This window comes from Bradysia coprophila, unplaced genomic scaffold (assembly GCF_014529535.1).
Source record: "Bradysia coprophila strain Holo2 unplaced genomic scaffold, BU_Bcop_v1 contig_588, whole genome shotgun sequence".
Lineage (NCBI taxonomy): Eukaryota > Metazoa > Arthropoda > Insecta > Diptera > Sciaridae > Bradysia > Bradysia coprophila.
The window spans coordinates 452,541-478,703 of NW_023503827.1; the positions used below are offsets into that span (position 1 = coordinate 452,541).

The following is a 26,163-nucleotide window of genomic DNA, read 5'->3' on the forward strand; positions in this document are numbered from 1 at the left end:
ATTCATGTAGCGTAAGCTAACGCCCGAAAATTTTCTGACAAATGTAAAGCGCATTTTACTGGCAAGATGTATACAGACACAAACAAATAGGTTTTAGTGGATTATTCTCTGTCAATACTACCAAAATTTGAATTGAATGTTTTTTCTTTTAGAGTACTGAATTTCTGCCTAAGCCTAACCTAAACACATGTATTACAATCACAATCCTCTGATTTATTCTTTGTAACTTATTGACTATTGTTGTGCAGTAAAAATTCAAATGTTTATCCCTCTCCGGGTCGTAACTAATATGCCTCAATTAATCACGCAATGTTGTAAAGATTTAAAGAATCGATGATCTATATAAATTGCTTCCAATACACCCTTTTAAATCCAATTTATATGATCAGTGAAAAGAACTCACACCGACATCCGTCGGTAAATTATAAAAGGCCAATAAACCGAACCTTTTGTAAGTTCTTTTCGTTGAAAATCTATTTATTGCAAATACCAAACTTGCAAAATTGTAAGAAGCCGCTGCGTTTAAACAAAGTGTTTTCTTAAGAAATGCAACCCGCGTGTATTTGTGCGGTTCACGTCATTACATTAATCAGACGTCCGTAAATAATTTTTTGAGCACACAAAAAAATGTCTAGTCTGGAAACACGAATTAAGGGAATGTAATAAGCGACATCACAATGAATATATCGTTTGTTGCGTATTATAAATATAAATAGTATAAAAGACCCATATTCAACACTCTAATACCGAACCGAGGAGCATACACGAAATTTCGGTGAAAGAAATTAAAACTTGAAAATGTATGTGTAGCACGATATAAATATGCAAAAATTAAGTTTATATATTGGTTGTCTAGACCTTTTTATTGTAATAAAACATGGCGCAGGTTCTTTGGCCGAATTATGTGGATTCGTTAATTGTTTTTTCGCTTGTCTTTCCATATTGAGCTTGAATAAGAATTGGGTTAAAACAACAAATATATATGTATCCGCCCATTCAATTCATACTACGCGTAAAGAGTATAGATAAATATTCAACGTAAAAACGAATATAATAATATAATTTTAAGGTATATTATGTTGACTTAGTGTCGTATATTATTTTATTATGAAAAAAATATTTGCATATACTTGTATAATGGTGAATATCCGGTAGATAACCAGAGAAAATTGACACTTTTTTCGATTTATTTAATTATTTTATATATGAACTTTACATTGTATGTTAAACAACAGTACAGTTTTTTATTGTATATTTTCATGAACATAATCTGAATAAATTAATTGAAGGATCAATGACACATTGATGGCTAACACGTCCAAAAATAAAAAGCGATTACACTTCCTAATAAATACAATCAACGCATGTTTAATTTTGGTGGGAATATTTTATCAGTTTGGATTCTTTGAACTTTTGGTTGTAATAAAATTTGCAAATTCGCTGGTACGTTCTTTTCTCTCTCTATCTCACTTTCTCTCTCTTACATACACAGTAACCGTCAATTTTTATTTCGTTTTGTCACCAATAACCATTGAAGGGTGACCAGCCACCACTCGGTACAGTTCTCTACAACCAAAAAGTATACAAAAATGTATTTCTTTATTTCGATTTCTGGGACGATGAAACGTACTTTTCGAATTGTGTCAACAATGTATCGAATACAACCTTTAAGAGTGCTAAACAGATGTATTTTCAGATTACTTTTTGCGGAAAAAAAAACGACAGGTGATCGAAAACGATTTTCTGTTTCTTCTTTTTTTTTCGTTGAAAATTAGATCGATCTTTTTGTGAAACACTGAATGTGAATAGAACCTTGAATAGAACAGACAGATGAACAGAAAAGTCAACGTGTGTTTAAATAATAGCATTCGTTATTGTTATTAATGAAGCAGACACATGAAAAATTAATGGTAGTTTACTGAACGATTTACAATAAAAGCTGCAACCCGCCCTGCAATATTTTATTTGTATTAAAATCATCTCGAACAAAAAAAAAACAAAATGCGACAAATATCGATATTAAGGAGGGGACTGTAGCCATGTGTGACGATGGTTTATTTACAAACGGAATTTGTTCTTATATTGATTAAGCCACTTTTTGTTTTTATGCCACAGATCTCACAGCGGAATAAAGTTCACCAACCCTAAATTTATTTTAGTCGGAATACATTTACCCATGCATCTTTCATTTTAATAGAGGGATTTATTAGTTTAAACGTACTACACATTCGGGGTTCGTTGATCTGTGACAACACTTTCAATAACAAAAATCAGAAGATATTTTTCAACCAACTGCTTACAGAATGCATATTGAAGGTGACTTTTACCAATTTCAATATTTAATATTGTGTTCATCGACCCTTCATTGTATTAAAATATTTAGTTTAACTTTAAGTTTAGCTTATATGGTTGGTAGGTGTGGCTACGATAATAAAAGCTTAGCGGTTCTTTTCCAACCATTTCTGGTAAGATACTAAAAACGTTTATGAGGAAGTAAAAAATCTAATTTAAAGTTAGATATTTGCTCATAGAAAGTGGTTCGAAATTGATTATTACCAATACCCAATTAGAGATTATATTTTTAACACCGCAAATCTAGTCGAATCTTGAATCTTATTTTTTCTTAACGTTTTACCACCATTTTTTTTTAAATTAAAGCTTTGGCTGATGATTAAAAGCATATTGCAAAAAAAAAATCGAGTCTGATCGAAAGCCTGCTATTGTTTCTCTAATAAATAGGTAATTGTGGTGGTCAATAAAATTCCGAATTCCATTCATCTCTTGCAGACCATTTAAGAAAAACCAATTCAAAGCGTATACATTTGTGTTGTTACATCAAAACTTTTCACATTACGTCTAAATACAGAAATATTAAAGAAAGAGAAAACATAAATTAGAGCCGATAGTCAACTTAAATTTCAGCGCATATTTCTTTCGCATACAAAAATAAACATTTTTACAACTTTATTACAGATATGTGTCTATAAAATTCGAATTCATATGTGAATATCTAGACACATTTATCAATTTTATTACTTTGTTTAAACAGCAAATTTGTCATCGGATATAGTAAATTATTACACCAAAATGTAGACATTATTTTTATAATTATTGTCCTCTAACTTGTTGTTTATACTTCAAATGCAATAATGGGATAATATACGAATATTGTATTGCACTAAATATGTCAATTAATGAGTGGGGTTACTGATGTAATTCTTCTGTAAATAAATTGTTAGAAGGTGTGGCTGGTAGACCAGTTCCATGTTCAATGGTCAAATATGTTTATAGTTTGTGAATGAAAACTTGCGAATTACTTTCACGGAAGCGCAAAATTTCATTTCACTTTTTACGTTCATGATTTACCTCCATTACTTTAATAGCCCAGTCGGTATCCTATCACCTATTGATTTGTGTGTTTTTTTCTGATCAATATTAATCTTTTCATGTAACACAAAACGCCTCCAGCGAGTCATCTAGACTAATCAAAGCATTTTATCTACTATGAAAATATAATATAAAAGACAGCAATAGCATTTTAGACGACTATATGTCTGGATAAATATTATTGAATCGCATACACCTCGAAAATTCTCTCCATAATTTTTGCCGAAGGGCCATACGTAAATGACATTACGTCAGCTAAATAAAGGACAATACATTGAAATGACGTAAAAAATATCTTCTTTATAGGACGCCATATATCATCCTCAAAACTATCATTGGAGAAAATAAACAAAATTTTAATTATTTCAAGGATAATCAATGGATTTTGCATTAGAATATTTTAGTGATTAATGAGTGATGAAATCCTATATTAAAATTTAAAATCGAAGGAACAGAAAGTTCTTGTCGTGAGTTATTACTTCCATCGAATAATTTTAAATAGGCAGGAGTTAGGCGTCACGTAACGTTAAATTTATTTATTTACTTATTGTAGACCCAATTTAATTTATTGATCTAAAACTTTTATCGCTCTGCTACAGTTGACTTAATTCTGAAAGTTAGACTTATCTCGATCTGCTGAATCCTTTATTTATCTTTTATTTAGCAAATAAAAAGCCAGAAATCGTGAGTCTTCTTCTGTGAGCCTTTTACTATTAAATGAGAATTTATTTATTTAAAGAATACAGCTTAAGTAAATGTTAGACATGTATCGAGAAATCGAAATTTCTCTATAATAAATACAACTCAAATGGTGTATATATACGTACGTAGACACACACACACACACCTCACAACATTCAATTTGTTAAATCATCTGATGAAATTGCTCACCCGTAAATATTCGAAAAATCAAAACTTTTTACCATTCGGAGTCCTTCAGCAAGAATTTCTTATGTTTGTATAAAATATAAAATGTTTTTTCAATTTTATTTTTCAATTTTTTTTTTATTTAATTAAATCCTCATTCGAAATGAAAAATTCTATTGTACCATAACCATCAAATTCAGATAACTGCTTTCATTGAGTACAAAATTGAGCTATGTCTAAATGGTTATACATATTGTGGCTGAAAAGGTTGTTCAGATGTAAACATTCGACATACAAATTCATATTGTATATAAACAATATTCCAGACAGACGAACGAGACGTACGGGAACATTATCTGGACCCAAACAATCATGGACGAATATTTTATCAAACCCCTAAAAATATATCCAACTTTTCGGGGAAATATTATTTTATTAGTCTACACAATACAAGCGAGAGATTCTGTCTAGAGTATAGTGCGTTGCCATGATTTATATAAGTTTCTGTATGTACACTTTGTTTGTATATAAAAACTCACAAAGCTGATATTCAACGCGCCAAAAACCCAAAAGCAATATAATGAAAGAGCGGGAAACCTGCTCGTACAATAATAATATTGAAAAAAAAAATTATATGAGAGCAGACATGTAAACAGAAAATATATTTCACATTGTGTGTGCCTTTCACAAAACCCAACTCTTATAACATAAATTGCCAAACCATGCCACCACGCTGTAATGTTTTGGTTAAAAGGGAAATAGAAGAGCTCAATGCCCTTTTCGATACGGTGCGTGTGTGTGCGTGTAGACAGACGAGGAGTGAACGTTATATATACATTTTTAGAATCGTGGTTCATGAAAATGTATATACCCAAACAACATAAAATGTCTTCCAATACGAAAAGTTCACCACACTCGAGACAAAAATTCAAATAAATAATAATAGAAAATGTATAACAAAATCGACAATATCAATGTTCAGGAGTTTCAGTCGTCGCCGTTTGTAGAACACAGCGCCCTTATTTTTTTTTTCATCTACCATTTTATATATATATTGGATTATACAGATTTAGAAAGGATTTGTTCAGACGTTTTAAAACATCATAGAACACTGAAAAGATGAATGTCTGGGTGGAAGATTGTGTACCCAAGGTGTTAGAGAATATTTTTTTTGTCTTGGTTTTTCGGGAACGAGATTAGAAAGATTGATTGCGCATTCCTTTTATTTATATCAGCGAATATTGTAACAGCGTTGAATCCAAGCCGTTTATTGAGTTAAAGTATTAAGGTGCGGGTAGATAATAATAATTAATTATGATGAAGTTTAATAAAAAAAATACGCAATTTGTATGTGTAAGATGGGTACTGGTGTACATATTAGTAAAAACAGGTCGTTTTGAGGATCATATCACTTCGCTAAAATCCCAATTTGAAAATTAGGAAAATCTGTGGTCTGCCCGACTTTCATTAGAGTTTGCTGAGAACATTCGTGTAAGTAAAATCAAGTAACAAATCTTCGAGTTTAGGAAATGAATACAATTAGTCTAATTAATCAAATACTGCCGTCTGCACTGGTTCATCCGTTATATCTATGGTTTTAGAGTATTATATTGCTCAATGGATTTTAAAGTCTTTCATGTCACAGATAGGCAATTGATAAGGATATTCATCGGAAAGCTTTCTTTGTTTGAAAGAAGAAAAAAACTGATGACAATGTATTGCGTTGCGGTTGTACATAAACTTCGTAGTAGATGTTAGATGAAAAAAAAACTTTGCTCCAAAAGTTGCATTAATTTAAAATTTACCAGCTTTTACGGATCGAAGCCACAAAACATAGATATTTAAATTTTCATTTAGTCTCTACGTTCATTCACAATTGTGTTTTATTATTCTAGATAGTGCAGCGCACTAGCAGCATCGATTTTTGTCAGAATTAATTTTCAAATGTCAGCCGATAAATATCTCGGTTATCTCGTTCTAATGGTATTGTTCTTACATAATGCACTTACTCTTATATAAGTCTATCGTGTGTATTCATAGCTTCTAACACAGAATCACACTTAGGTATCAACTCAACTACTCAACATTTATATATATACGTATAACCGCATGGATGCACCGAGAATGAAATTTACACACCTGCGCGGAATTTTTTTTTCGCTTACAATTTATATGTTTAGTCAAAGATATTACTATTAAGTGTGAAATAAAAACTAGGGCATATTTATCCTCACAGCATGAAATAAATTAGCTCTATCGATGTCTACCGAACAGTGTAGTATTTTTTTTTGCAGGGATAGTAGATTAAATAGAAGGGTGTGGTAGGAAGATGAACGCCTTTATAAACAAAATTAAAAAGAAATTGTAGATAATAGTTAAGTGAATTCTGTTGTTAGTGTTAATGGGACGTAGAGAGTAATGTAATTATTTTTTAACGAAAAAATATTCAGAAATTCAATTCGCTCCTTTTGTAAGAGTGGATAATGTCCGTTGGATATACCAGATTTTGATAGAAATTGAGCCAGTATAACCCGTAGAATTACCGACGATTATTCATGCCGTTTTAGTAAACACAAAACAACATAAGTGAAGAACACAGTTGTCCGAATACACTGTTTACAATTGAATAATTGGAAACATTGTTATGACCCCCATATTCCGAAGAACGCTGGCTAGAGAGAAAAAGAAAAAAATAATCTACGATTTAATGTCTGTATTTATTATTTATCATCTCATTCCATACTGCATCACATAAATCAACAAATCACGCACACATCAGCCACGAACCAAACATAAAATTTAAATTTTCATTCAAGTATTTCTTACTTGTGAAAAATATCAATGATGACCTCGCTTGGGGTCAATGTAAAATTGTAAATTATAATTTTATATAATATCTCTCTCGCTCGTTTTTGTATTATAGTAATTATTTTAAGAATGATTGAAATATACGTATATTTTACGAGCAATATACCCGTGCCTGCATGTGTGTACAACGAAATTGTAAAAAATAAGTTTACGTTTGTGCACTCAGCCATACTGTCTATAATGTACTGCGCACTTATATATACATATATGTGAAGCAGTGCCGCTAAAGCATCCATTGAGCGGAATTTTTTTTATGTGTGTCATTAACACTTTATTTTTATTTGACGTAAATATTAAACAATAACACAGTAAAGATGATACGTATCGCTTCGTAAATTATACTTTGGTTTATTTTCAATTATCTTCTTGAAATTGTGTATCACATAAAAAATAGACTTGTAGTTAACTGTCTAATTAATAACAAAAACACAAGAAATATCACAATAACTGAACATAAAACAATCTTTTTTGAAGCTAATTTAATTATATTGTTTTTCCACGTCGATCGTCTGATGTTTATGGCAGCCATAACACTTGTATTTTAGCTCACTTATTTTTCTTAATTAAAGATTTCAGTCACTTGACATAAGCTACATGCTCATGTAGGTACATAATAATTTCGCTTCGATACTTCGCATATCATGAGATTTCTTATTTGCTTTTCAGTTGTCTATTTATCAACCATCGTCCTACACGTGATTGGCGGCAACATATTTCTTTGCGTGTTGGCTCACAAAATAGCTTCCGCCTTGAAAATTGCTTTTCGTCGAAACTAATATAGATATTCTGAAAAATGAAGCGTTATTACGCTATGATTTGGATTTGTTGTTTTTACGTTTACAATGATCAAATGATTATATTTATAGTTATTCGTTTGTCCATTTATATGAGCCAGTCCAGGCAAAACATTTTATTCGGATTATCTTGACGCAGATCTCTTGTTTGGTTCATAAGATCTTGTAGAACGATTTTGTCGAAGAAAATATTTAAAAAAAAAATCATTTCCGCATAATTCGATAAAAATCAAATGTGATGGGCTGAATCAAATGTACTGATGGCTAATATATCGTGCGATTCTTCGACTTCTTCTTCTTCTGTAGAATTTATGACATCCACTACTGGATGTAGACCTCCCCCATAGATGTCGTGTAATTGCGCGATAAATCATCAAAAAAAATCTTGACAAACTATCCTGCGTTGTTCAAGTAATATATCTCTCACTTTATAATGTGAACTGTTCATTTGATGCTTTTTAAATGAGTAGTAGAACTAACTTAAGTGGGACGTTTTACAACAAAAGTTGCAGCGAAAAAACATTTAATGTGCAAAAAATGTAAGAATGTAACACAAAATATAAAAAAAAGAACGAAATCTGCACTTATCTTACATTTTACATGTTCCATGCTCATTCGTTATAGCTTTTTCTGGCCAAAAATATGAAATACGTGTCACTTGCCTATGACATGGCGCGTGGCGCTTATCCAAACACTTAACTCCTCTACTGGAAGTCCAGGATGGTCCCATTTAATATACGCAAAGTGACTATCACATCGAAAAAGTTTGATTACGATGAAAGCAATTAATTTAAGAAGTTTCTTCTATTTTAGAAACGTTATCAATCATTCATAATTCTTTGAATAATAGAACATGGAATAGGGAGAGCTACAACTAATTGATAATAATTTTTAGACATTACGCAGTCAATAATTACAACAGTAAAACATCCTGACTTATCACGTTATATAGCGTGTGAGAATAGGGCCCATCAGAAGCAATGTTTCTATAACTTGAGCTAATATTAAATTTATATAATTCACTACTGAATCCACAATGCTATTTTCTTTTACACCAATACAAATGAATATGGAATCCGAATAAAACGCAATCGTGCAAGAATCTTTGTTCGTAAAATTTATAAATTCACTTTAGAAATAACTCTCCAAAACTGATGCATACAACAACAACAAAAAGCCAGCCAGCCAACAAACAAAATCAAGCTAATTTCTTTCATTTTCAAAGAAATGCGAATTCAATTTATTTTTACCGAATCACAAACAAGCTGTTAAAGTAAAATTCAGAAAAAAATATATATTATCAGTAAACTACCAATACAATAAATATAAAATACTGAAAGAATTCCTCAACTTGCATTCCGCATCTCATTTTGATGTATTTTTCCATAATAAACCAACGTAGGCATTCCACACTTTATACTTTGTATCCTATCTATCTATATACCGATTGAGAATTTTAATGGTCTTGTACAAATAATAAAATGAAATAAATTCTCACATAAACCTATGCGGGACCACACTATAAGATAATATAGTGTGTTGTGATACAAACTGTCCGGTGTTAGATGTAAAGTTTAAAAATATACAAACAAAGCATAAGTTTAAACTGACTTCTTCCGTTCACTGAACTTCGAAATAAATTGAAAAAAAAGTAAGAAGTGAAGAAGAAAAATACAGAAAAAATTATCATTATTGCGATACGAAAATAGAGGAATAGAGGGGAAACGTAGAGGAACGAGGAATGCATATAACTGAAGGCATTGAGCATTTACTATAGATATTTTTGGTTCCATAGCGGTAATTAGCGAAAAAAACGTTCGAGTTAATTGAATAGTTTTGTGTACAGTAGTGAAGAGAACCAAAATTGATGTTGGTGAATGTAATACCGAGGGCATAAGAAACATCATAGGTGGATATATTTACGACAAAGATTTCGTTTTATGATTTACAGACTGACAATTTATTTAAGTCAGTTGCTGAACATTTTCATTGATTTCGGAAAGACCGTAATTTCCTATTTTTACTTTCATGTTTGGGACGTCACGTTTCGTGTATATATAAAGATATTCTAAGCTGTTCCTGTCAATATTTCTGAAACACCTTAGGGTGGCGTCTATCTTATGTTATCATTTTTTAGATAAATGTAGTAAAGCAGGCATATCTTGTCAACTCTGTACAAATTTTATCCTGGACGTCTGTGATAGTGTTAAAACTTCGACGATTTTGTTTGTTCATTCTGATAAATCTTATTTTCAAGATGAAAGTTTGTCCATACGTTTTTAAATGAATATTTCGATAAGAAATCTTTAGGACGCCCAAACTTAATTCTATTGTAAGTTTTAATGAATACTGCCATAAGCTTATTCCCCTTTATTTCCTTTAAATAAATCAACAGCACAATCGGGTCACCAACCTATGACAAACGCCTCATACTATACTATACTTTACTTCTGTTGTAATACTATAGAGTTACAGCCGATAACTCATACTCGACAAAGTCCTTTCGTTCCAGATTTATTGTTGTTGCATGAAAAGCGAATTTTCTACCACTACCAATCACAAACTGAAGCGACTGACAAGATAACACCATATAGCCGAGTTACTTTTGCTATACAGTAACGCCGTTCTATTTAGGTTATATGAAAGCCTTCAGCATGAAAATATATGTGCACACCATCCACATTCGAGATGAATGAATTGAGAGCTGAAATTCAATGTCGAGTTTACAACTTTACTTTCCCATTTACTTTCTCATTCAAGTAAATGCTGACGTTGGCCTATGTGAAATAAGCCTATTCACGTGAAGTCAAAACTATACAAAATATAAACGAAATATTACGGTTACATAAGTCCACGTGAATTTGTGAGCTTTTTCGGCTATGTTTATTTAATTACGAATTGAAAAATTGTTCTACACAATTGAAATTTTCATAAATCAATAAATTCTGAATGCGCAGAATTACAATATTGAAAAAGAAAATGCCAACATAAATATGATGGTGCATGGATAACGATATGCTATTGTGGAATGGATTATTTAGAAATGTCAACAGTAATCTAATTTTGAAAATATTATTTTTGCGTACACCCGAATATTTTAGCGTATTTCGAATATTATAATGAAATTATTCAATTTCGATTATCAATGAATGGCTGAGCTCTGAACTGGTCGCCACTAACAATTCGAGTATTTTATTTTGTACCATGACAAACACACAATGATTAACCAACCCTTTTCATCGAATTAAATGAATTCTTTGAAAATTGTAAGTTTAGCAAATGTAAATTCTCTACCTGATAATATCACTGCAGTGCGGTAAATAACTTTGTTTCATGTCGGCTATATATTGCATCAATGTTTTATTGCTTCTATTTGGATTTAAACGAAATAACTTTAAAATTTGGAGTAGACTAATTTAAAAAATGGCATACACAGCATACTACAGTCACGTTTTCTTTTCTCTTCAATTCGTTGAAGCTTCCTTTGAGTCTAAGAAATTAAGATTACCATACGGTCGCTACCAGTGTATAATTTATCTGTATCTGTAAAAATTTGACTTTCTAATATAGAGATTTCCACCAAAAATGTAAAAATTGTCACTAAAGCGACAGACTATCTGCAGCAGTTTAAAATCTCGTATTCGGGCACACAATACTTTCGATCAACATACTACTAGATAAACAGTAAATTAGCACAGACATCACATAAACTTAATAGTTTTATTTTAGTTTTACTGCCTGGGGATTCCAGCGTTTCCGTTAAACTGAAAACAATATACTGTCGGAATTCCCGTCAGATTTGTGTAACTTTTTAGATAAAGTTACATGGTGAAATTTTTCACAACTGACGCGCAAACTTTTGTCGCCATTTATTTTATTGACATTGCAATCAATGTAGGTGTTACTGTTGAAATTAAAAACTTTCTTCGCGAAACAATAAACAAAGCAATTAGATGATGAATTGTCGAATTGTGTGTCCTTCCGTGAGATAGGAAAATTCAATTTAATTTTCTGATAAATATAACCGATTACCTTCAACGAAACTCATATTTTAATAACATTGGATGTTTAACTATAGACTGTTATGATGTATAAAAATAGCATTAATTCAACGAGATCGCTTAACATACACTAATTCATTGACACATTTGTATTTTGTGTTTGTGAGTTATACGTATATAATGGACATGGTCAATTAAAATAATAAGAATTATCAGTCCGTACAGTAAACTTTTATAAATATCTTCAGGGGGATTTTCCACAATATTATATTATCTACCAACAAACACACAAATATGTTACATAATCATAGAAAATACCTCCGACGAGACTAGTGTTGTAAAAGTGGAAATTCATAATTGTAATTAAGAAACCCGTTCTCGAAGTTTAAATTTTGTAAAATTATAATGTGTGAACAATTTAACGACAGCTTTAATAAAGTTTTCCTGTGGACAAGTAGTTGGTAATATGTAAAAAAATATCAATCCTGCCTGAGTCATAAATGTCCTATACAAAACTAAGGCTCCGCATTTTCTGACCGCAAGATTGAAATAGTATTTCGTGCATCGGACAACTGAAATACGACATATTTTGACATGATTTTTTCTTATGAAATGCCATTTCTTTACGATTTATCGTGTGAGAACGGTACACATTTCACCTTCACCATATTTTTGTTCAAACGAATTGTCATAGAAAAGTTCATTCAAAACCGTTCTCACACGGTAAATCGTAAAGAAATGAATTGAAGAAATGAACCTGAAATGAACAAAAAATCATGGCAAAATATGTCGTATTTCAGTTGTACGATGCACAAAGTACTTTCTCGGCCGCTCTATCCGGCCGAAAATGGATTTTCATATATATTTTTCCGACCGCGATCAGTTGTACATGCTTTGCTGTTAAAAAAGCTTTAGAGTGATTTCTTTGTTAATGTTGTTGTGGTCTCGTCTCATTTCAGTTTTCTAGCGCAAAAAACGTCGTTTGTGATTCGTGATGTGGAGAGCTAAATTTTTCATCACTCGTAACCAAATATACTAGTTCTGTCCTGCTTGGTTTGGTTATTTGTTTATTTCAGAAGTATAGTCCTTGCCTTCGGCTCGTATTTCTCACACGCAATGAAATCATTTCAAAAAACTCAAACAAATTCTGAACTTTTCAGTATTTTACGGCAAGCAATTATCAAAATAGCTTAATGTCAAAATAGTTGCTTCTTTCTTACTAGGCCCTACCTGTTGGGTGGGTCAGATCCCTTGACTTTTTGTCTGAGCTTCTCAATAGTATTTTTATTGACAATGATTTATTGATTTATTTCAATGAAATGTAATTTTGTATGTTGATTGCCACAAAAACGCATCTAGAAGAAGAACTACTAGAACGGTCTAATAAATCTCTCATTGATGATCAATTCTGTTTAGTTTCACTGAAAATCTTCGAAACTATCTATATAAAATGCCCCGGTAAAAAATGACGTATGTTTTCAATAACATTTAAACTCGTGTCAATTGCGGCCCTCCCTTCGCTCTGGCCGCAAACTTCACACTCGTTAATTTTTGTTCTATTTATTCGGTTTTGTTTACAAGGTAAAGTGACATAACAAGAAAAATACTATTGAAATAGATACAAAAATTCTGTTAGCAACATCAGCTTGTTCGTTAGACCAACATAATCTATCTTAGAACCTAACCTCAGGAATTGATTCCATTCTCTACCAAACATTTTGTTTTTAAATCGGTTGAGAATTACTCCAGTTGTCGTGTTAACAAAAAGCAGAAAAGGCTTCTTCGAGAACTACTCCCAGATGGTTGAACCGATACCGCCCATTTTCGAATTTGACCTGAGGATTTCAATACTTCGTCGATTAAAAAAAAGTTTTTGAAAATCGGTTGAGATTTACTCAAGTTATCGTGTTAACAAAGAGCAGAAGAGGATTCTTTCGAGAACTACTACCAGATGGTTGAACTGATACCACCAATTTTCGAACTTGACCTGAAGATTTCACTACTTCGTCGAATAAAAAAAAGTATTTGAAAATCGGTTGAACTTTGTTCCAGTTATCGTGTCAACAAAAAGCAGAATGGGCTTCTTTCGAGAACTACTACCAGATGGTTGCACCGATACCACCCATTTTCGAACTTGACCTGAGGATTTCACTACTTCGTCGAATAAAAAAAAGTTTTTGAAAATCGGTTGAGATTTACTCAAGTTATCGTGTTAACAAAGAGCAGAAGAGGCTTCTTTCGAGAACTACTACCAGATGGTTGAGCTGATACCACCAATTTTCGAACTTGACCTGAAGATTTCACTACTTCGTCGAATAAAAAAAAGTATTTGAAAATCGGTTGAACTTTGTTCCAGTTATCGTGTCAACAAAAAGCAGAATGGGCTTCTTTCGAGAACTACTACCAGATGGTTGCACCGATACCACCCATTTTCGAACTTGACCTGAGGATTTCACTACTTCGTCGAATAAAAAAAAGTTTTTGAAAATCGGTTGAGATTTACTCAAGTTATCGTGTTAACAAAGAGCAGAAGAGGCTTCTTTCGAGAACTACTACCAGATGGTTGAACTGATACCACCAATTTTCGAACTTGACCTGAGGATTTCACTACTTCGTCGAATAAAAAAAAGTTTTTGAAAATCGGTTGAACTTTGCTCCAGTTATCGTGTTAACAAAGAGCAGAAAAGGCTTCTTTCGAGAACTACCACCAGATGGTTAAACCAATACCGCCCATTTTCAAACTTGACCTGAGGATTTCAATACTTCGCCGATTTAAAAAAAAAAAAAATTGAAAATCGGTTGAGAGTTACTGAAGTTATCGTGTTAACAAAATTTTAACATTTATCGTTTTTTCATCACATTTCCATACATTTTTAATCATAGTGAACGTGTTACGTACGGTGTATTTTCTTTTATAAAACCCATGACTTACAGTCAAGGGAATAACAAAACTATTCTGCTGTGTCCCAGTTAAACCTACTTTTAGCCTGACTAACTCACACCTTCTACAACATTATCCATTTTCCAGATCTCCTCCTAAAAAAAAAATCAAAAAATTCTTAGACATATCTTCAAACTTACTTAATACATATTACGAGCTACTGTCGTCTGTATGTTACCTCTAAATAATAACAATTATAAAAATTTCGAATCTATCTGATCAAATAAAAAGTTGAAATTTAATTTGTACCCAATCACAAATATAAAAAGATAAATGGCAAACTTTTCTCTATTCTTTGTATGAAAATCTGTTTTTTGATTTCAAATTTGTCTTACCCAGTCCTCTCTCAGAAAACTCTATTACATGAGTAACTCATTTTTACAAGATTTTTCTGTACTATAAATTTTTTTTTATTGATGTCGTTTCAGGTCAATTCTTCCTCCTTTTCCGCACATTCCCTCATTCTGTCTGCTATGTTGCTGTATCATCTCAGAGACTTGATACGTAGTATATACGAAGCTTTTATATAACTGAATTTCTCGTCAATTTATGTGTATGTGTAAATGTTTATATACAACAATTTTCCCTTAAATACAAACTACATACAATTTGCCAACGTTAAAGCGCACATTCCAAGTACATCAGCATCGAATTTTCCTAAAACGTATTATTCATGTACATACATATAACATTTATACAGCAAAGGATGGAAAGGCGGGAAAGCGTCACTTCGATATCAACTTCAAAGATCTTTCAACTCTTTGAATCAGAACCATATCAAATTTTGTTGAAAATTTCATTAAATATTTTGTGATGACTGATTCAGCAGATGATTTTTGTGGCATTACGTTAGCAGAAAATTGTAATTTAATTACTATGTTTGAATGAAAAATTTTGCAGCGATAGAGAGTTATTTCTGATCAAGGGAGAGCTTGCATGTTTACACAACACAATGTGGCCGCCCTAAATTTTTCTTCTTTGCGCGTATTCAACGTTGTACATTCAGAGCTTTTATATATAGGAAAATGGCATACTCCCTTGTCTATATACACTAACAATCGAATCGAGATAAAAAAATGTGTTTTTTTTCGTAATTTCCATCCAACCTCATTTTCTTTACCTCCTTGGAATTTATTCTCAATACCGTTTACTACTATGTTCTATAATAACCCTCTGCGCTGCATTTGGCGCGTTTGTAAAATCCATTTCTGTTTTTGTTGTTGTTGTTGAATGTATACGTATGTATATAAACTCTCAGTTCATAGTATTCTTGCAGAGTTCAAAGCCCACCAGCGCTTTATAGCACCAGCTCTATGCACTCTAAAAGGATCGTAGAATAGAAAGAGAAACGATGATACGTTTTCAGTCTGCATTGGAAAGAATCGAATTTATTTTCTATTCCACACTGGCATTTTAATGTTGTTATGTTGTTGTTTCAGGTTGCTTTTTACTATATTTCTCTTTGAAAATGCACAATGAATGTACTGGCGCATGTATACCTAACCGTTTGTATAATATATACAATGTGTGGTGATGAATAAGACTGAAATATTCCCGCCATTGGCGTGTCTGCTTGGTTTACACAATTTTAGTTTTATTTTACGTTTCAATATGTTTGGACGTTGAATCTATCGGTGGAAAACATCAACTTTTTATTTAAATATATTTTCTTCATTTTATATTTTGAGTAAATGAAAATATAAATAATTGTGCTAAATAATTCAATACAATAACGGCGCTACATGGAAATAAACAAAAAATAAAAATAATTAATTTTTCCGTGCTTTATATGGCTTGATATTGTTTTTATTTTCTAAAAATAGGAAACTGGTGCATTGATAAGAAAAATCAATATTTTTATGGTTTTTCGTGGATAATAACATAAAACTCTATAAATAGAAAACGTAAACAGAGAAAATACGCTAAAGGTCCATTTACATGTGTTCGAATGTTGATGTTATTTTGTAGACAAGAATTTTCTTGACTTTTGTGTACTTGTACTTTGCTGGGGTTAACGTCGATTATGCTTTGAATACATCAACAGAATTATACAGAAAAGACATTTGCACCAGATTTTGAACTGAAAACGTGTTTTGTGAAACCTTTTCTCTCTAGTTGTTATTGTTTACTACGGAACGATATATAATATATACAAAAAAGTCGGGTTACAACTATGTGTTGTATTTGGAATAAAAAAAGTCTTTTGTTTTCGATTGCCTTTTAAGTTTTTTGAATAAGAGAATATAAACACCGCGAAATATATACGTACTGCATTTTTATAGCTGTGATTATGGCTTGTTCGAATAATACTCCAATTCATAGTCCAGACAGACAATCTATAATTGGAATAAAAAGACGTTCGCGTGCATCAGACACACTTTTAGCGACAGCTGCAGCTATGTTGAAGGTTTTAGGTATAAGTTCATCCACCCGGAGGAATCGAAATAAAGGATCTAAATCAAAGGTAGGCCCGCTTATACATACTAAACGTATGTGCATACTTATACCATACAGATATATACAGAACCTTTTTTTTCAACATAAATGCATTTTCGGAGTTTTTGAATTTCTCTTTTCATTCTTCTCGGTTTATTTTTTTTTTCAATTCATTTAGTTCCGAGAACTGTTCTGTTGAAATTCTTTTGAAATTATTACACAACAAGAGACGAAAAATCTCATCATCTTAAAAATATTGTTTGAGTTTGGGAAATATATTTTTTGTTATTCTTTTTCGTCTGAGAGTTTAAGAACCTTTATTCATATAATATGATTCTCATCTAAAAAAAATATAAAAAGTAAGCATATATCTTGTAGGAATGGTAACATCTTGATTTTAATAACTTTTTTCTCTCCACGTTAACCAACACACCTGTCGTATTATTGACAAACAAAAAAATATAAAACTTTCGAATAAAAACATGTTTGTTGAATCATATTTTTCGAGCCAGCAAAATGTTAACATTATATGCAGTCGGTCTGCACCTTTAATTTTTTCGATCAAAACAATATGTAGAATAATGTTCGGAAAATGAACATCTGGGCATCGAAGTGTTCAGTATGTTAAACGATAAGAAAAGATTTTCCATTTTTTCGAAAAAAATAAATTCAAAATCTTATAGAAAAAATAAATAGATCGACTATATGCTTGGAAAGACAGTGCCGCATCAGGAAATGTGACGAAGACAGAGGAAATGATTTATGACTTTCACAGTTCTAAAATGATAAACATCTTGGATGTGTGATCACTGTACATGATAATATTGAATTGACAAACAAAAGGTTATTTGTCTCTTCAATCATATCCAATTCTAACTCTCACTTGATGACGAAAATGTTAGTTTTTAGTTCTAGTAAACGACACATCCTATTTTATCATCTACGAAAAGCGATTTAGGTGTGACATCATCGAATTACAGTTCTATTTCAGTAGTTTGTTTCACAAGATTATAGAGTCGACTTAACGCATTCCTGCACAATCTTTCTAAAGTCTTATAATGTCGAATTTAATATTCATACAGTCATTCACTTTGGCTGATTCATTTGTTATTTTGCTGACATTTTTTGTGGGTCATTGGATGTTTTCTTGAAATTCGTTTGTGTCAACATTAGTACTAACAAGCAAATCAAATGATCACAAGAGTCATGATTCATTGAATATACTGGGGAATTACCTTACTTCAAGGATTTAAAATTCAATTTCAACCATATTGAGCGCAAACAAAATCATGAGAAAAATAATTAAAAAGCGCAGTCTCGGGTATGAACAATTTTTATTTGTCAAAATTTAGTTATCAGCCAAATTTGTTTGCTATACGCAAATGATTCTTTTTTTATATCAAAGGGAATTCCTACGAACGAACGACTGTACATATTTTGCCAATGAGAAAGTCATTTGTGGTTACTCATTTCTAAAAAACACAATCATCAACAACTGTCTGCGCTATTGTTGGCTGGCTTATCCATTCGATAAATTTGAAGTGCATTTATTACATGAAATAAAAAATTAATTTTGTTTCCTTCAGTAATTGATGAATGGTGTGACAACCTGTCTATAATGAGTTTTCTATCCTACGCAGCTAATTATTGTTTTTGAAGCAGAGCGACATTACGCATTCTTTCTGGTAATGAGTTCTTAAAAAGCGAGTTTTGTGAATTTTTGAAAACTCTTATGACGGTTACGAACAGAAATGCATTCTATCATCATTGCTATAGCATAATCCTTGGTGTATAAACTTTAGAGAAGTTGGATTTGTATTGCTGAACTATTTCAAAGCTATTGCGTTATTCGAACGCATCATGTTTCGATTAATTTTATAGCCACTTCCGGAGTCTGCACGTACATATGTAAAAATTATTCGAATAAAATTATTCTCTTAGCTTTCGATGTAGTTGAGACTGTATCGCTCAGATTTGATAGATACCAAAATTAACGATAACTATTGTCACTTAACATTAGAACTGTGGTTCGTTTTCAGCGTACTTCTTTTTCGAGCAGTGTAGAAAGTGGCATTATGCTTCGTTTGCAACTGCTAGTTTTCTCCAAATTACAAAAATAAACTTCATTTGAAATTTGGAATTTCTTTTTGATTTCAATTTCACGTTCCAAATTTGATGTATGCACATCTATACGATCTATGATCAAAATACAAGACTAAGTGAATGAAAAATTGAAAGAAAAAATAACACTTAAAAAGCAAGACGCGCACATAATGTAGAAATTAAACGAAAATATGTTAAAAATGCTGTAATACCGTACATCAAATACAGTTATGTAATTTTGCTTTCACATTACACACTAACTACAAAATACAAAATACAAAAATTCAAACTGTATGTATCCACACACCATCGTAATATCAATGAAATCCAAATTGATATAAATTTGTATAAAACTTGTTTACGTTTTTGTTTTGCTTTTACCTTGTACCGCACGTAAAAAAAAGCAAAATAGTGGTACAACGTTCCAAGTCAGTGTCGTGGGTATTTATTGTCTATACTCTCTTACCCAACGATATATCTTTATATAGTTTATGTATGGATTGGCCTTAATTTTTTCACCGTTGCTCACTTTTTTTTTTGCTCGGCTTAAATTCCATTGCTCATCATCATCAGCGAAAATCATTCACAAATCACGCTATATCTTATACTTTATGTTGTGTTAAAGTATTTAACACACATCAAAAGAATTTTTATGAAATTGAAGAAAAAAAACTATCATAACGTAATTTGACATCAATTTTGTATTGCGAAACAATATTAAAAAAAAAAAAAAACAACAAAAATAACACTGAATCATTGCGCTCTGCATATTTGGTCTACTTTCTCTAGGTAATTTCGCAATAAATAAAATGGAAAAAAGTACTGTCGAGTTTTGTTTTGTTGACGATCACCGTCTTTGCAGACTTTTTTTTTGTTTACAATTTTTTTCGTGTTTACGTTTACATTTTTTTTCCTTTTGAATTCACCGTGGAATGACACGTTTTTCAATATTGCAATTTCTTTTCTTTTTTTTTTTCGTTTGTTTTTGTTTAGGTTTATTATTCGCAAATTTGTTACTTACGGTACTCAAAAGAAACCGTTTTCCAACTTTAGATCCACAAGAAAAGAATGTGTACGGTCGTCAGATAATCAAAAGCAATTCATCAAAAATATTTAGTCGCCTATTTATTCGCAATTTAATTTGAGTAATATTCTGTTTGTGTTTTGTTTCGGCTTTTTGGCATAAATAATGGGTTTAAAGTCCAGTGATATTTGGAGCGATACGTTAAAAATATGATTGTTATTATGAATGTATTTTAACGACTTACTCGTGCAGATGATTAATTTATTGTTGCCTTTTTTCACAATAGAATCTTGATTCATTCTTGGTAAAATTTATAAAACGCATTAATGAAAACGGTGAAAGTTGTACGCAATTAATGATGATGCAAACGTATATTTATCAGAAAAATGGTTAAGTTCGTCTCAACATGTGGAAAATATTAAAAGAAAATAATGCAATTCAATACGCAGTTAGTCTTAATAGTTGTAAGTCCAACGGAAAACGAAGTCAAATTCAAGAATACAATTGTGGTCTTCGTTAAATTTAGAAAGATTAAAATAATTTTTGATCGGATTTAAAGAATATTTTCGTATCTGCTTTGATTTTTTGTAAATCCGCATAATCTTCAGAATACCTACAATGCTACTGTTATAAAAGCATTCCTTGACAATTTGAAAATGTTTAAATTTTTATACGAAATACACTCCATGGTCCTTAAACTACACATTAACACATAGATGTTCATGTTATTATCAAACCAAAAATATTTAATTACTGAACACACTTTGTAGCTGTACTTAGACCTGAAGTGGATCTGAATTAAAATCCAGAAAAAGGTTCTCCCTCATCCACTTAACAGAATTTAATTTGAAGAAAATTATTTCCCAATTTTCTTTGAAATCTTTATTTGAATGGATATCATCTCATAGTTATGCGTGTGCATACGAGTATATCAGAAAGAGAAAATTGTTTTTAATATTAAAGTGACTTTGTATTAACGGACCAGAGATATCCGCTAAAAATAACTTGTTTTTGGTGTTGTTTTTCCGTATTTTTGTGTCTTTGAGCGTTTAATTCAGGAATGTTTCTACTTCCACGCAAAATGTTTTGTTGTGTCTCTAGCGTATTTAATGTGATGCATCTTGAAAATTATTAACACTGATGACAAGATGGTGTATATAAAAGAGAATTAATTAAAATTGCTACAGTACAGCACATTCAGACAAGAAATTTTCCATGTTTCTGGTGTACGAAGGTGTGACCTGTTTGTTTAAAACCATATGGGGGTGGATTGAGTAGTAACAGTTGTTTGCAGTAAATATATAACCACACGAACATCATACTCGTATAAGACAAACCAATACAATCTTGATTAAATCCTGAATGTGCTCCAAAGCATCAATTATGATTCAATAGACCTGATTTCCTAATTAGTCAATAACCAAATTTCATTCACGTATAAATAGAACGGTATAATCTCCAAAGCTCTGCGGTATTTTTTATTCGACAAAATAAAAATGAAGACGAGTCCAAGTACCTATCAATAAATGTTCCTTTATCATATCAAATTACATCCGCAAAATTTCTACATTATTAAAGTTACTCTATTTGCACAGCAATTTTACGTATGTTTCCACCAACTAGCTCAATAAAACAATTTCAAATAAAAATGCTTGGTGCAAAAATATGTATTTCCAATAAAAGATTTTGTCATACTCGAATCGTTATCATCATACTAAATCTTATTCATCACGTGTGGCGTCACAAGTTTTTAAACAGTGTACCTTTTTGTCGTTGTTGTGCTGATAAAATATTTGTTTTATTGATAGCGAACGATAAGTATTCGTATGGCCATGATGGCGTACAAGCAAAGTGGATAAATTGTTGTAGGTAATATTGACACGAGTTTCAGAACAGGTATAATTCTTACGTGGAAAAAGATTAATGAAAATATAACGTACAAACGATAAAATCAAAGGAGAAATATAACAAATGATGTTTCTTTTCGTAGAATTCGTCGGCAATGTTGATATTGCAAATTCATTTTATTATGAAATAGTAGAGCAAGTCTAACATTCCTCTTTTATTTTTGTATGTCAATTGAGGTTTTTAGATTAGATTTTTTGTAGTAGAATTCAGTATTTACTTAAATTGTGATAACGTTGGAATGCATGATATAATCAAATGCGGTACATTAATATAAAATTTAAATTTGAAAAAAATTTATTCTATCAATGAAGTGAGTGATTAATATCTATGAAGAGCAGCAATTTTACTACCTATAACGTGACACAAATCATTCATAACATGGAATTTATAACCGAACAACTTAATGTCATAATCTTATGTTGGAATGTAAATTAAAAAATTAAAATGTTACAGCACGTGCAGAAATGCTTATCAGTACTGACTATGTTTTCGCAGTAGCATTTTTATACGGAGAGTAATCTATAATTTACTGTGTCAATATGTGTGAAAAAAAGGATTAACGCGAATAGCTAATTAGACTGTCAGGAAATAGACACACCATCGTTATGAATGGATTTATTTATTGGCATAATGGAAATTCGGAATCGATAAAAAATATTTTTTTTTATTACTTCGTGGAAATTGTGAATATTATATTCAACTGATTACATTGAGGAATATCGCAGCAATTACGAAGCTATCAATCATTTATAAAATTTATGAAGCTAATGATTTTTTCAAATTTTTTGTCGAAAAATTGTTTGTAAAAGAATCCAGCGTTGAGTTTTCTTTTTGTTCTAATAAACTATTTACCAAGCGTACAAATCTAAGGAAAAAAAAACATTTCGAACTATTTTCAACGTTCGACAATGAGAAGAAAAAAAAAACTTCTCTGCAGAAAACTTTACAAATCGATTTTTAATTTATTTAGGTCAAACGAACTAATTTCTAAGTACGTACACCAAAAGCCGTGTCTACCTAGTGTCATTTTACAAGCAAATCGAAATAAAGAATATATTTACCTCCCAGATAATGTCGTGTATGAGCCATTATGTATATGTGTACGACTCTACCAGGCCTTGAGTAATAATATGAAACTTTTTTTTTAGTCGAAAGAAATAAACTATTTTAATAATTAAAATAAAACATTGAAGGTTTCACAATACTACGCTCATTATTTCTCTGTGGAAATTTCGTTTTCCATAGTCAATGAGAAAATAACATATTGAAAATATGTCAGAGTATCGTCTGTATATTATAAAAATAAATGTGTCGCTTGACGTCACAGTTTTCTTATAGTTGTAAATGTGTTTTGTTTTTTTTTTCTGTACCTAGGTACATGAGAAAATAATTTCCTTTCGTAATTCAAACGTATTGGATTACGTTATTGTTATCCAATTTCAGTCTGTATAAGCTAATTACAATTTTATGACATCAATATATGAAACAGGAGGAAATTCAGATTTGTTCGTGTTACCACACTTCACTAAGCATTATATTATAGCATTTCGATTATAGCTGCCACCAACCACAAAACTAGCACTTGGAAACGGTGTTGTGATACACGAGACTCAATCCAACCGATACGCACTGTTCGAATGTTCGAAAACATAAACATTCGACAAGATAGAAATCCGTACCGACATCATTAATCCAGATATTTTCCCGTTCATAATAATATGTCGCAAACATCTTTAATTAATTTTGATTATATTCCTTGAAATTGATGAATTATATATTCGGTTGCGGTTGCATTATCCACATGAACTTTGAGAGTTAACGATAGTTGTTGTTTTTTTCTTTTACGATAATATATCAAGACGAATCTAGTATTTTTCAGGGTCGTTGGCTTAATTGTTAGGTACATCTGTTTTTGTTACATTCGAAAAGTTTTAACTCATTGATAAATTAGTTAATTAGCGACTTGAAAGGATCTATATATACTGTTCAGACTTCCTTATATGCTGAATTAATTGATATTTTTTTAATAATCCACATAATAAATTTTACAAAGGAATTTCATTGCTTTTTTAATTGCTACAAAACCTGATGTACACTACACTTTGTAGCATTATCAAATTAAACGGTAAAATAAAAACTCTTGAAGTCAATGACTCAATTGTATACAGCAAAGTGTTCTGCAAATTAAAAACGAAATATTCCAGTTGGTAATTCCATTCCAACCCATAAATTAACTTTTTGATGAATGCAAAACGATAGATATAAAGATGATAAAATGGTGGTATATAAAAACACACAAAATGTGTACAACATATATCTGTGCTGTGTACATTCTTACCGCTCAGAGTAATGCACAATGCAATAAAATGTGTATCAAACATAAGAAATCCCAATAAAACCAAAACAAAGAAAAGTGTTTTAGTATTTTAATATCATCAAACAATCCATAAAAAAAATAAACCAAAACAAAAACAACAGCGTAAAGTGTTGGTATCAGCTAAACAACATGGTAAACAAATAATGTTAGCGCGCGTGTGTTCATAGATTGTTGTTGGTCTTAAAAATTTATACATTTTTTCTTCTTCAATTTATAATGTACTGTAATGCATGAACTGTATTAAAAAGAGATCTTTTGCCATTGCGTTATTTGTAACCATAAATATAAAGAGACGGAGGCAGTGTGTACCATATATATATACCTATAATGTTTGTGTGTGCGGTTTGCAAGAATTCCATTCGAAAAAGTTATATTTGTTACTTAAGTATTTACCCATGTATCTCCCAACCGTCTACATAGATGCATATATCTTCATTTATGTATATTATTGCTTTCGTACACTATTACCTAAACACACACTAGGTGTGGGATGAAAACCGAGACACGAAGGTGTCTATTTCCTTTGGACTTTGCTTCTATATATTTTTTTCTCACACGAAAATATACCAACAACCATACGAATCTTTTCGTATGCATGCAACAGTAATCCCAGCCAACACATCCAAAAGTAACATTTTTTTTTTTGTATTTAAATTATTATTATTCGCAAGCCAATGTCTTAGCGCCGCCAAACGAAGTAACGGATGTTTCTTTTTATATGATTGTTTCGTTTCATTCCTCTTTTTTTTATAGTTTGTGAGAAGTTCGTTGGTTTCATGTCTGGGAATTAAATTTTTATATTTATTTTTGCCACACCATTAATCATCACAACAAAAATATTTTTCGAATCCATTATGGTGTTATGTGTATGACTATTTCGTGTTTCTTCGAACGCATCAACACCTACCAAATGTATTCATCATTATTTTCGTTTTTATGTGCATCGGAAAAGTTTACCAGTCTTTTTTTTCCAAACACACATAATGAGAAATCAAAATTTTTTTTTTCTCTTAAACTCGTTGGAGGAAGCAGATATTTTTTTTCTGTAGGGGGAATGCTCACAATATGTTATTATTTGTATGATTCAATGCACAGCGTTATGGTGAAATAACATAAATTGATAGAACGACAAAAATACAATAACAATCTCGAGTGCTACACTTTAAATTGTATACTTTCACCAAGAGTTTCATCTTTATAACTTTCCGTTGCCTGAATCGTGAAGGATACAGACTGCATTGTATATGTTGTTTATGATGCGTCAGTTAAAGATTAGATTTACTTAAAACTGTTGCATAAATTCAATTTAGACGTCAGTTTTAATATTTCTTGAGTTAATTATTTTCGGTTCACTTGAAATGACTATCAATTCATGAACATTACAGTGTGTGGTGTGTGTTTAAAGTTCGTCCTGAAATTAACTAGAACCAGCGCCTTTCAAATCTTTTACTTACTTG

At 31.2% G+C, this 26,163-nt stretch overlaps 1 protein-coding gene across 2 annotated transcripts in view; it reads left to right on the top strand.

The window, feature by feature from the left end:
- Window positions 1-26,163, top strand: part of LOC119083335 (3-phosphoinositide-dependent protein kinase 1) — a 107,510-nt gene that overhangs the window by 44,449 nt on the left and 36,898 nt on the right. The window contains exon 1 of one of the 2 annotated variants that reach the window (XM_037193026.1): window positions 16,456-17,322. The exons of the other annotated variant lie outside the window; for it this stretch is intronic. Within the exon in view, the coding sequence (XP_037048921.1) occupies window positions 17,149-17,322 (174 nt within the window). The 5' untranslated portion in view covers window positions 16,456-17,148. Of the gene's footprint in view, window positions 1-16,455; window positions 17,323-26,163 lie in introns of those variants that run through there. 2 annotated transcript variants of the gene reach the window in all.